This window comes from Lithobates pipiens, unplaced genomic scaffold, assembly GCF_037356315.1.
Source record: "Lithobates pipiens isolate NorthernLeopardFrog02 unplaced genomic scaffold, aLitPip1_a1.2 Scaffold_16, whole genome shotgun sequence".
Classification (NCBI taxonomy): Eukaryota; Metazoa; Chordata; class Amphibia; order Anura; family Ranidae; genus Lithobates; species Lithobates pipiens.
Window position 1 is genome coordinate 6,604,090 of NW_027507748.1, and position 12,913 is coordinate 6,617,002.

General features: G+C 44.8%; 1 protein-coding gene across 3 annotated transcripts in view; it reads left to right on the forward strand.

Moving 5' to 3' along the window:
- The first annotated feature begins 1,995 nt into the window (after positions 1–1,995).
- Positions 1,996–12,913, forward strand: part of LOC143981565 (uncharacterized) — a 93,932-nt gene continuing 83,014 nt past the window's right edge. For all 3 annotated transcript variants that reach the window (XR_013274321.1, XR_013274322.1, XM_077479517.1), the window contains exon 1: positions 1,996–2,126. Coding sequence is in view for 1 of the 3 variants with exons in the window: in XM_077479517.1 (XP_077335643.1) it covers positions 2,063–2,126 (64 nt within the window). In the remaining 2 variants the exon portion in view is untranslated. The remainder of the gene's footprint in view (positions 2,127–12,913) is intronic.

The window sequence follows — 12,913 nt, forward strand, 5'->3', positions numbered from 1 at the left end:
GTGGATTGTCACTTGCCATGTCGCCTGCCACCAGATGCGGATTGTCACTTGCCACGTCACCGGCCACCAGATGTGGATTGTCACATGCCATGTCACTGGCCACCAGATGTGGATTGTCACGTCACTGGCCACCAGATGTGGATTGCCACGTCACCGGCCACCAGATGTGGATTGTCACTTGCCACGTCACTGGCCACCAGATGTGGATTGTCACTTGCCACATCACCGGCCACCAGATGTGGATTGTCACTTGCCACGTCACTGGCCACCAGATGTGGATTGTCACTTGCCCCGTTGCCGGCCACCAGATGCGGATTGTCACCGGCCACCAGATGTGGATTGTCACTTGCCATGTCGCCTGCCACCAGATGCGGATTGTCACATGCCACGTCACTGGCCACCAGCCTGAACCGGTGATACCCCATCCCCCACACCATTACACCCCCACCACCAGCCTGAACCGGTGATATCCCATCCCCCACACCATTACACCCCCACCACCAGCCTGAACCGGTGATATCCCATCCCCCACACCATTACACCCCCACCACCAGCCTGAACCGGTGATATCCCATCCCCCACACCATTACACCCCCACCACCAGCCTGAACCGGTGATACCCCATCCCCCACACCATTACACCCCCACCACCAGCCTGAACCGGTCATATCCCATCCTCCACATCATTACACCTCCACCACCAGCCTGAATCGGTGATACCCCATCATCCACATCATTACACCCCACCACCAGCCTGAACCGGTGATATCCCACCCCCCACACCATTACACCCCCACCACCAGCCTGAACCGGTGATACCCCATCCCCAACACCATTACACCCCCACCACCAGCCTGAACCTGTGATACCCCATCCCCCACACCATTACACCCCCACCACCAGCCTGAACCGGTGATACCCCATCCCCCACACCATTACACCCCCACCACCAGCCTGAACCGGTGATACAAGGCAGGATGGATCCATGCGCCAAATTCTGATCCCACCATCTGAATGTCAGAGATGAAATGCAGACTCCTCAGACCGGGCAACGTTTTTCCAATCTTCTATTGTCCAGTTTTGGTGATCTGTGCCAATTGTAGCCTCAGATTCCTGTTCTTATCTGATGGGAGTGGCGCCTGATGTGGTCTTCTGCTGCTGTAGCCCATCTGCTTCAAGGTTGGATGTGTGACGGTATTCTGCATACCTTGGGTGCAACGAGAGGTTATTGGCGTTCCTGTTGTCTTTCTATCATCTGGAACCAGTCTGCCCATTCTCCTCTGACCTCAACAAGGCATTTTCCTCCACACAACTGCCTCTTGTGACAGACTCACCCGGGACGGAGGCCTTTGGAGAGGACCGAATGCCGGCCTCCTGCCTGTGGACTATGGGCCCGGCATCTGAGGGAGCTACCAGCATTTAGGAAGATGTTCTGTTATGTAATGCAAAAGGACATCAACCCCTTGCCGACCAGCGCACGGCGATATACGCCAGCACAATGGCACGGCTGGGCAAATGGGCGTACGGGTATGTCCCCTTTAAGATGCGGCATTGTGCGCAAGCAACGCCCACCGTGTGCTCCGTGACCGCGGGTCACGCGGACTGAACGACCGGCGGGTGCCCGCAATCGGAGCAGCAGAACGGGGAAATGTAAGCAAGGCAGTTCCCCGTTCTGCCTTGTGACATGACAGAGATCAGCGCCCCCTGTCATCAGGAGCAGAGATCGCTGTCATGTTAGCGGTAGCCCCCCCCCCACAGTTAGTATCACTCCCTAGGACACACTTCACCCTTTCCTCGCCCACATAGTGTTAACCCCTTCACTGCCAGTGTCATTTACACAGTAATCAGTACATTTTTATAGCACTGATCGCTGTATAAATGTCACTGGTCCCAAAATAGTGTCAAACGTGCTTCCTTTTTTTTTTTTTTTAACTATGAAACATCAGAAAATATATTGCCTGTGATTTTTCTGTTGGCTCTGCTCTTTCGCTTTCGTAAGAGAGCAACACAGGAAGGGTGGGGGTGGGGGGGCGCGCATTTAACTAGTCGTTGTTGAGTAGAGATGGAGCGCTCCATGTCCTGTGTCCTCCTGCTGCTCTGCGGACTCTGGAGCTGGGTGTGCCCAGGTGAGTGTCCTGGGGGGGGGGGGGGGGGGGGGGAGTGATGAAGAACTTCTCTATACGCCACCACCAGCCACACCGTATACTGTATATTGTACACTTCCTCTTTATATATAGGAAGACGGTACAACAACAGGCATTGCATGACAGACAGGAATAGGGAATATACACAGCGTACATATATAGAGAGGAATATATAACTGTATATACACAGTGTACATATATACAGAGGAATATATAATTGTATATACACAGCGTACATATATAGAGAGGAATATATAACTGTATATACACAGTGTACATATATACAGAGGAATATATAATTGTATATACACAGCGTACATATATAGAGAGGAATATATAGCTGTATATACACAGCGTACATATATACAGAGGAATATATAATTGTATACACAGCGTACATATATAGAGAGGAATATATAACTGTATATACACAGCGTACATATATACAGAGGAATATATAACTGTATATACACAGCGTACATATATAGAGAGGAATATATAGCTGTATATACACAGTGTACATATATACAGAGGAATATATAACTATATATACACAGCGTACATATATATATAGAGGAATATATAACTGTATATACACAGCGTACATATATATATAGAGGAATATATAACTGTATATACACAGCGTACATATATAGAGAGGAATATATAACTATATATACACAGCGTACATATATAGAGAGGAATATATAGCTGTATATACACAGCGTACATATATATAGAGGAATATATAACTGTATACACAGCGTACATATATAGAGAGGAATATATAACTGTATACACAGCGTACATATATACAGAGGAATATATAACTGTATACACAGCGTACATATATAGAGAGGAATATATAGCTGTATATACACAGCGTACATATATAGAGAGGAATATATAACTGTATACACAGCGTACATATATAGAGAGGAATATATAACTGTATACACAGCGTACATATATAGAGAGGAATATATAACTGTATATACACAGCGTACATATATAGAGAGGAATATATAACTGTATATACACAGTGTACATATATAGAGAGGAATATATAACTGTATACACAGCGTACATATATATATATATATATATATATATATATATATATATATAGAGGAATATATAACTGTATATACACAGCGTACATATATAGAGAGGAATATATAACTGTATATACACAGCGTACATATATAGAGAGGAATATATAACTGTATACACAGCGTACATATATATATATATATAGAGGAATATATAACTGTATATACACTGAGTACATATATAGAGAGGAATATATAGCTGTATATACACAGCGTACATATATATAGAGGAATATATAACTGTATACACAGCGTACATATATATAGAGGAATATATAACTGTATATACACAGCGTACATATATAGAGTGCAACAGACCCAATATAGCTATATATATAGGAGAGCCAGAGCCGGTCTGAATAACGTGTCCAGGGTTCCAGTCTGCCTGAAACCCGGACAAGAGTTTCAAAAACCGAACTGTCCGGGGGAATCCCGGACAGGTGGCAGCCCTACACCTGCCCCCCCCCCCCCTTCTGTCCCGACCCTGTACTGGGTGACTGTACTGTGTATAATTTATTATGTATGTACATTGACTGGCAGCGCTATGAGCCCTTCATATACACTACGATGGTAGAGAAGACTGCTGAGTGCCATCAATAAAGGGGAAGTGTAATGTGAAAACAGGAAACCGCAACAGAAGCCACCAAACATTCTATAATATAAGTGCATTATGGGAATCGATGATAAAATAACTGAGCGGGGAGGGCGGGGATGGCGGGGGTGGTGAAGCAATGAGGGGCAGAGGAGGACAGACGGATGGGGAAGTGTTCAACAGTCTTGTTTAATAAAAAGAAAGGAAAGCAGATCAGGAAATGCTGAAAAGCAACAAAATAGCATATTCTGCACATTGTGTATAAACACGCCACCAGCAATCCCAAGATAAGTGCATAACAGCAGGGCAAAAGTACACAAAATAAATAAATGGGGTGAATGGCGTATAGAAGAGGGAATCATGAAAAATATCCATCTCTACACAACAGAATGTCCTCCAACCCCCCTCTCCTCTGAAACTCCACTTCCCTGTCCCTCTCTATTCATTAAAAGGGCCCATGTCTTCCTCACCTACCCTCCATGCAAAGGAGCCATGTCCTCCTACTCCATCCTCTACTGGGAAAAAAACACGTCTTCCTCTCAGGTCCCTTGGTGTGAGGATTCATGTCCTCATCCTCAACCTTTTAAAGGGTGGATCTATGTCCTCCTTCCACACCATCCAGCCAAAGTGCATATGTTCCATTCCACCACCCTCCACTGTGAAGGTCCATAGCCTCCTTCCCCACTGAGAAAGCCTAGTCCTACTCCTCCACCCCCACTGAGAGGGCCAATGTCCTTCTTCCTTACACTCCACTGAGAGGGCCAATGTCCTTCCTTATACTTCACTAAGAAGGTCAGTGCCCTGCCCTCCATGCCAAGGAGCCATGTCCTCCTACTCCATCCTCTACTGGGAAAAAGCACGTCTTCCTCTTAGGTCCCTTGCTGTGAGGATTCATGTCCTCATCCTCAACCTTTTAAAGGGTGGATCTATGTCCTTCTTCCACACCATCCAGTTAGAGTGCATATGTTCCATTCTGCCACCCTCCACTGTGAAGGTCCATATTCTCCTTCCCCACTGAGAAAGCCTAGTCCTACTCCTCCACCCTCCACTGAGAGGGCAGATGTCCTTCTTCCTTATAGTCCACTGAGAGGGTCAGTGTCCTCACCCACCATTCACTGAGAGGGCAATGTCTTCCTGCCCTTCCCTCCATGCAAATGAGCCATGTCCTCCTACTCTATCCTCTACTGGGAAAAAAACACGTCTTCCTCTCTGGTCCCTTGCTGTGAGGATTCATGTCCCCATCTGCAACCTTTTGAAGGGTGGATCCATGTCCTTCTTCCACACCATCCAGCCAGAGTGCATATGTTCCCTTCCACCACCCTCCACTGTGAAGGTCCATAGCCTCCTTCCCCACTGATAAAGCCTAGTCCTACTCCTCCACCCCCACTGAGAGGGCCAATGTCCTTCTTCCTTACACTCCACTGAGAGGGCCAATGTCCTTCTTCCTTATACTCCATGTGACGGAATGTCCCCCACACTCCGCTTGAGTTTTTCCATCAGTAATACCGCATCCTAAGTCCTGGAACACAAGTCCAATGGCTCTGGCTATAGGAACCCCCAAGAACTAGACAACAGCAGTCTTGGAGTACATCAGGAATCACCTTTATTTGAGATCTCACACAAAATATATACAGCGGAGTGACTAAAACCTAACCTAATTAGCATGAGCTAATTATCTAATCAGCACTGGACTCCTTCATTCAATTGCAGGGGTAATTAGTACAAACAACAAAACAACAATAGGTGAAATACTCTTTGGAATCTGTGTCAAGCCAGACTAGACTCATTTACATTATACAAGACAACAGACAGGTGGCTGGAGGTGATGATATTAGCATCTAAGAGTTTGTGTCCCAATAGTGTGATTCAGTCTATTGCTAACATGGCATTTACATATCCAGAGTCTGTCTGTCTTGGGGGGCGGCATGGACCTGAATCCAAGTAAAACTACCTCAGGGGTCCCCAGGCATACAGCTCACAAAGAGCACAGTTCCCCAAATGCCAGGGCCCATAATCACAAGGCAAGTGGCTGGCATTCAGTCCCCTCCAATAGCCTCTGTCCTGTCTAGGTCTGTCACACTCCACTGAGAGGGTCAATGTCCTCACCTACCATTCACTAAGAGGGCCATGTCTTCCTGCCCTGCCCCCCATGCAAAGGAGCCATGTCCTCCTACTCCATCCTCTACTGGGAAAAAGCACGTCTTCCTCTCTGGTCCCTTGCTGGGAGAATTCATGTCCTCATCCCCAACCCTTCAAAGGGTGGATCTATGTCCTTCTTCCACACCATCCAGTTAGAGTGCATATGTGTTCCATTCCGCCACCCTCCACTGTGAAGGTCCATATTCTCCTTCCCAATTAAGAAAGCCTAGTCCTACTATTCTTTTTTAATTTCATAATCTTTATTCATTTTCAACATTCTTTTACATAATAAAAGCAAGAGCAACATTCTCTATAGCACGTGTAACACTTATTACATCTTTACAAATACAGTAATACTATTGTGAATAATAAAACCTTTGGAAAACGTTCCTATCCATGATGTGTCAATAATTCGTCTATCTAACCCCTCTTTTCACTCATTGCTCAGATATTCCTCCTTCCCCTCCTACTTCCTCTCTCTCTACCCGACTTCCTCCTCTCCCATGGCCTCATTCTGGATATCTCATTCTATCCAGCCGGGGTTTCCACATCTTTTTAAATTCTTTAAAATTTCCTCTCCTCAAATATATCACCCTCTCCTTCCATATTGTCTCCGTGATTACTAACTGCCAGTCTGCTACTGAGGGGGCATTTTTTGCTTGCCACCTTTGAGCTAACAATTTTCTTGCCTGAAACAGACATCTCAGTATTACTTTATTTGTATGTCGCGATCTTCCTATTGCTTCACCCAGGCCCAGCACACATATCCTGGGATCCCCTCTGATCGCTACACCAAATGTTTCATTCAAGGTGATAACAATCTCTGACCAGTAGCGAAACAATTTTGGGCATCGCCAGAACATGTGAGCCAGGTCTCCGGACTCTTGACATCTAGGGCATTTGTCATCTGCTCTGCATCCAAAACTAAACAGTCTTTTTGGTGTATAATAGGCTCTATGTAGCAACATTAAGTGTGGCATCTTCTGGGCAGGCGAGACTGAGACTGAATAACCATCCTCCAGTATTTTCCTCCATTGTTCGTCCGTAAATATTCCCAACTCCTCCTCCCATTTCCTTCTACATTTAAACCTTTCTGGGCTTCCTATACTTCCTTCACATATGACTGGATATACATCCGCTATAAATCCTTTTGTCCTTACTGGGGCATTTAATCTGCTAAAAATAGGGGGGTTATTCCACACAGGACCTTGCCTATTAAATTGTTTCCCTAGAGCGTGTCTAATTTGAAGATATTTATAAAATGATTGTTTTGATATATCAAACTCTGATCTTAAAGCGCTAAATGTTTTTAATATTTTCCCTGTGTATAACTGGGCCAACTTATCTATCCCTTTAACTTCCCATTCTTTATATACCCCTATTTCTTCCATTTCCTGCAGGTTCCGGTTATCCCACAATGGGGTGTACTGAGTTAAGCCTCCCAGGCCTTTAATCGCCTTGACTGCCTTCCACAACTTTACTACTAATTTTATTGTAGGTATTTTTTTTTTAGGAAATGAATTTGCCTCCAGAGCTTCTACCATATTCTTATGGGGTGTCTCCATTAATATTAGGGCCCTGTTAGTTCCTCCACCCATCTCTTCACTCATTTCAAAGTGTTGTAATTGAGCAGCTAAAAAGTAGCTCCTTGGATGTGGAACTGCCATTCCTCCTTTTCTTGTGGGTGATTGCAAAGTTTGTAGAGCAATCCTAGATACTCCCCCTTTCCATATAAGTTCTCGAAATAATACCTCTATTTTCCTAAACCACATTATATCTACCCAAATCGGGGAATTATGTAACACATACAATAACTGAGGCATCCATACCATTTTAATCAAATTGCATCTCCCTGCATTCAATAATGGGAGTCTTTTCCAGATTTCGATTTTCTTTTTAAATTTAGCTATTAATTGAGCCAAATTATCACTTATGTATTTATTAGGATCTCTTTGTATGTGTATCCCCAGGTATTTCATGCGCTCCACTACTTCCAGCTGCGCACCTGTCCCTGGGCTTTGGGCCCTACTTTTATCCAATGGCATAAGAGCTGATTTTTCCCAGTTTATCTCCAGGCCTGAGAACCTCCCGAAATCTGTAATAAGTTTCATCCCTTGTCTGAGGGACTGCTCTGTGTCCCCCAGAAAGAGGAGAATATGGTCCGCATATAGCGCTATCCTCTCTTCCCTCGTCCTCCTTTGGAAACCGACCATATTCCTACTAGATCTAATTGCAATAGCTAATGGTTCTATTGCCAGGGCAAAGATCAGGGGTGACAAAGGGCACCCCTGTCTTGTCCCCCTCTCTAGGAAAATCCTACCTGAATATTCATTATTAACCCTAATTCTAGCACTAGGGCTGTTATACAGGGTTTTTACCCATGCAATAAGATTAGGGCCAAACCCAAATTCCCTCAGTACCCGCCAGTTATAGGGCCATTCTAAACTATCGAAGGCTTTGATTACATCCAAAGCCATTACCGCCTTATCGCCATCATTCTCTATAGGTACCTGCATATTAAGATATAATCTTCTTATGTTCGTGCTTGTAGTTCTGCCTGGGATAAAACCTGTTTGGTCGGGGTGTATCAGCCTGGAAATAATTTTATTCAATCTAATGGCTAATACTTTGGCTAATATTTTAGCATCCGCACAGAGAAGGGAAATGGGTCAATAGGATTGTGTTTCCAATGGGTCCTTCCCCTCCTTGTGTAAGACTATTATTGTTGCCTCAGTAATTGAAGTCGGCAATCTCCCCTCCTTTTTTGCCCAAATAATTACTTTAAGGAGCTCTGGAAGCAATATTTTACTGTAATATTTATAGGTTTCCACAGGAAGATCATCTGGCCCTGGGGATTTCTTATTGGCCATTTCTGCTACTGCGCACTGGATTTCCTCAATTGTTAATGGGGCTTCCATTATCTCACTCTCCTCCTTTGTTAGGGAAGGCATTTTGATATTCGAAAAGAACCTATCCATATCCTCGCCAACCTCTGTCCCCCGTGAGGAATACAGTTTGGCATACCCTAAAGGTATCAGTAATCACTGAGCTCTGTGCTGATATTTCTCCTTTCTCAGTCCTTATCACTGGGACAGTGGATGGCGAGGAGTTACTTCTTACAATCTGTGCCAGCATCTTTCCTACTTTTTCCCCTTCCCCATATTCCACTTGTTTCTGGAACAATCTTTTATTCTCTATTTTCCTAGTAACCACTACCTTGTGTTCCAGTTGTTTCTCTAACCATATTTTTTTTTCTCTGGGGTGGGGTTTTCTATATATGCTCTCTCTGCTATTACTAGATCCCTTTTAACCCTATTCTCCCATTCATTAGATGTTTTCTTAACATTCGCTACCTGTTGAATAAGAATACCCCTAAGATAGGCCTTCAATGCGTCCCATATTACTCCTACTTCTGCAAACCCACTGTTAAACTCCATGAACTCTGCCACTCTACACAGCACCCTCTCGTGGTCTCCAATTAACTCAAACCACACTGGATTCATATTCCATACTCTTGGGGGCTTTATCCCCCCTAGATTTACCGATACTGTCACTAGCGAGTGATCTGACACCCCTCTAGGTTGATAAACTATTTCCCTTACTACACGGCTTGCCTCCTTATTCCCAAGGACTAAATCTATCCTTGAGAGTGAGGAGTATGAGCTTGAGAAACATGAGTATTGCAACTGGTCCGGGTTACGCATTCTCCATATATCAGACAGGCCCCCCTCCAGCAAAAATCGAGACAGCCGGATCTCAGCCTCCGTTTGCATATATATTCCTGGCGGAAACCTATCCTGGCTTTTATTTATAACCTCATTAAAGTCTCCCATTACTATAAGAGGAATCCCCGATTTATCCGCTATAAATTCCATCAAACAATATAAAACTTCCATTTTAAATGGGGGAGGAATATAAACATTTGCAAAAACATACTTCTGATTTTCAATTACACAGTGTAGAAAAATAAACCGCCCTTCTTTGTCTATATTGATCTGCCGACAGGAGAACGCCACCTCTCTCCTTACCAGCACAGCCACTCCCCTCGAATAGGAGGTGTGGACTGAATGGTACTGGACTTGAAATTTCCTACTCTGACTTTTTAATATGGTTTCTTTAATTAGGTGTGTCTCCTGTAGGCAGATCAATCCTACCCTACACTTTTCCAGGGTGTCAAACACTACTGCTCTTTTTACAGAGGCTCCCAGCCCTCGGACATTCCAAGAGCCAATATTCAAAACTCTAGACTGCATAACTCTAGGAAATGCGGAAAAAGAAAAAAGAAGAGCGAAAAAAGAATAAAACCTGGGGGCTCAAAATTAACATTTGAATTCCCTGACGTTGAGCAGAAATAATCCCTGCTTCTCCCTCTATAGTTCATGTCGAGGAGGAGAATGCAAGGGGGGATGTAAAAAGGAAAGTGCAATCCCACTTAGTGAGTACTTTGATAAAGTTATACAATCTTTTATACTTCCTAGTGTCATCCCTTCTCAGTCTCCCCTTGTGAGCATGAGATCCAAACCTTCTGTCTACACACACCATTACCCCGTGTTTACTCATTACTTTTAAATTATCATCTATATCTAGTCCTACTATTCACTGAGAATGCCATGTCTTCCTACCTTGCCCTCCATGCAAAGGAGCCATGTCCTCCTACTCTATCCTCTACTGGGAAAAAACACGCCTTCCTCTCGTGTCCCTTGCTGGGAGAATTTATGTCCTCATCCCCAACCCTTCAAAGGGTGGATCTATGTCCTTCTTCCACACTATCCAGCCAGAGTGCATATGCTCCCTTCCACCACCCTCCACTGTGAAGGGCCATATTCTCCTTCCCAATTAAGAAAGCCTAGTCCTACTCCTCCTCAATCCACTGAGAGCGCCAATGTCCTTCTTCCTTATACTTCACTAAGAAGGTCAGTGTCCTCACCCACCATTCACTTTGAGGGCCATGTCTTCCTCCCCTGCCCTTCATGAAGAGAGTCTATACCAGTGATGGCGAACCTCGGCACCCCAGATGTTTTGGAACTACATTTCCCATGATGGTCATGCACTCTGCAGTGTAGTTGGGCATCATGGGAAATGTAGTTCCAAAACATCTGGGGTGCCGAGGTTCGCCATCACTGGTCTATATCCTCGCTCTGCCTTTCACTCAAGTGACCCATGTCCTCCTCTTCAATCCTCGACTGGGATACACCCTGTCTTTCTCTCTGATCCTCTCCTGGGAGGATTTATATCCTCTTCCACAATCCTTGAAAGGGTGGATCCATGTCCTCCTTCCACACCATCCAGTTAGAGTGCATATATTGCCTTCCACCACCCTCCACTGTGAAGGTTCATATCCTCCTTCCCCACTGAGAAAGCCTTGTCCTACTCCTCCACCCTCCACTGAGAGGGCAGATGTCTTTCTTCCTTATACTTCACTAAGAAGGCCATTGTCCCCACTCACCATTCACTGAGAGGCCCATGTCTTCCTCCCCTGCCCTCCATGAAGAGAGTCTATATAACTGCCCCCCCTTTACTCAAGGGACCCATGTCCTCCTCTTCAATCCTCCACTGGGATAAACCCTGTCTTTCTCTCTGGTCCTCTCCTGGGAGGATTAATATCCTCTTCCATATTCCTTAAAAGGATGGAGCCATGTCCTTCTTCCACACCATCCACTGAGAGAGCATAGGTTCTCCTCCCCTACCCCCCACTGAGAAGGTCCATATCATCCTTTCCTTTGGTGGAAAGCACTGTCCTACTCCTCCACCCTACCTTGGGAGGACCAATGCTCTTCTTCCTAATACTCCACTGAGAGGACCGATGTCCTACTCCAGCACCCTCCACTAATTGGACCGATGTCCTTCCTTATATTCCACTGAAAGGGCCAGTGGCCTCACTTCCATTTACTGAGAGGGCCATGTTCTCCTCCCTGGCCTTCCATGGAGAGTCAATGTCCTCCTGCCCCACCATCCATTCAAATTCAAAGGATCCATGTCTTCCTCCTCCCACAACCTCCAGTGAGAGTGCCTATGTTGTCCTCCACCACCCTCCATAGACGAGTAGGGTCTACGGCAGTGATGGCAAACCTTGGCACCCCAGATGTTTTGAAACTACATTTCCCATGATGCTCATCCATGCAGCAGTATACTTGAGCATCATGGGAAATGTAGTTCCAAAACATCTGGGGTGCCAAGGTTAGCCATCACTGGTCTATGGTATTCTTAAGTTTGTAATTTGCATTTTTGTTTTTTTTTATTTAACGAGTGGCACTATTTTAAATTGGCTTGATATTCTTTTCTTGATGGTTTCATCAACATATTCTTCCGACAACAGCCAAACATTTTTTTTTAAGATTTGGATGGAGATTGAATCCCCTGTTGGATTTTAGTGTCCTCATACTTGATGCAGTTTATGTCTTTTTGTCTTATTATCTTATCTTGTCATGGGGACAGAAATTGTTGGAGAAATCTCTCCAACAGTAGACACTGGTAATTTATTTATCCCGGTGAGGGAAGGCCGGAACCCTTTGTTTTACCCTTTTAATAGCATCTTACATCTCCATTGGAGATTTCCATGACTGGGGGGCGGCATGGATAGGGTCTTCTATAACTCCAGTGGAGACTTTACTGATACACATATCTTCTATGTGATATTTTATTGATGTCTCATCATATTCCTGGAGAGGTCCTATTCATCATTTTCGCATGATTATCTCTCTTAGTGCCACATCCTCACCTCGTCTAATTCTGTCCTTTTTCCTTTTTTTATCTCCTACAACCATTAGAATTCCTAAAGCCCCGTACACACGAGCGGACTTTTCGACATCCAAAGTCTGACGGACTGAGTCCGTCAGACTATTCGATCGTGTGTGGGCTGCAACGGACTTTAGCTCCGCTAAAGTCTAACGGACTTTAGAAATGAAGCATGCTTTAAATTTTCCCGA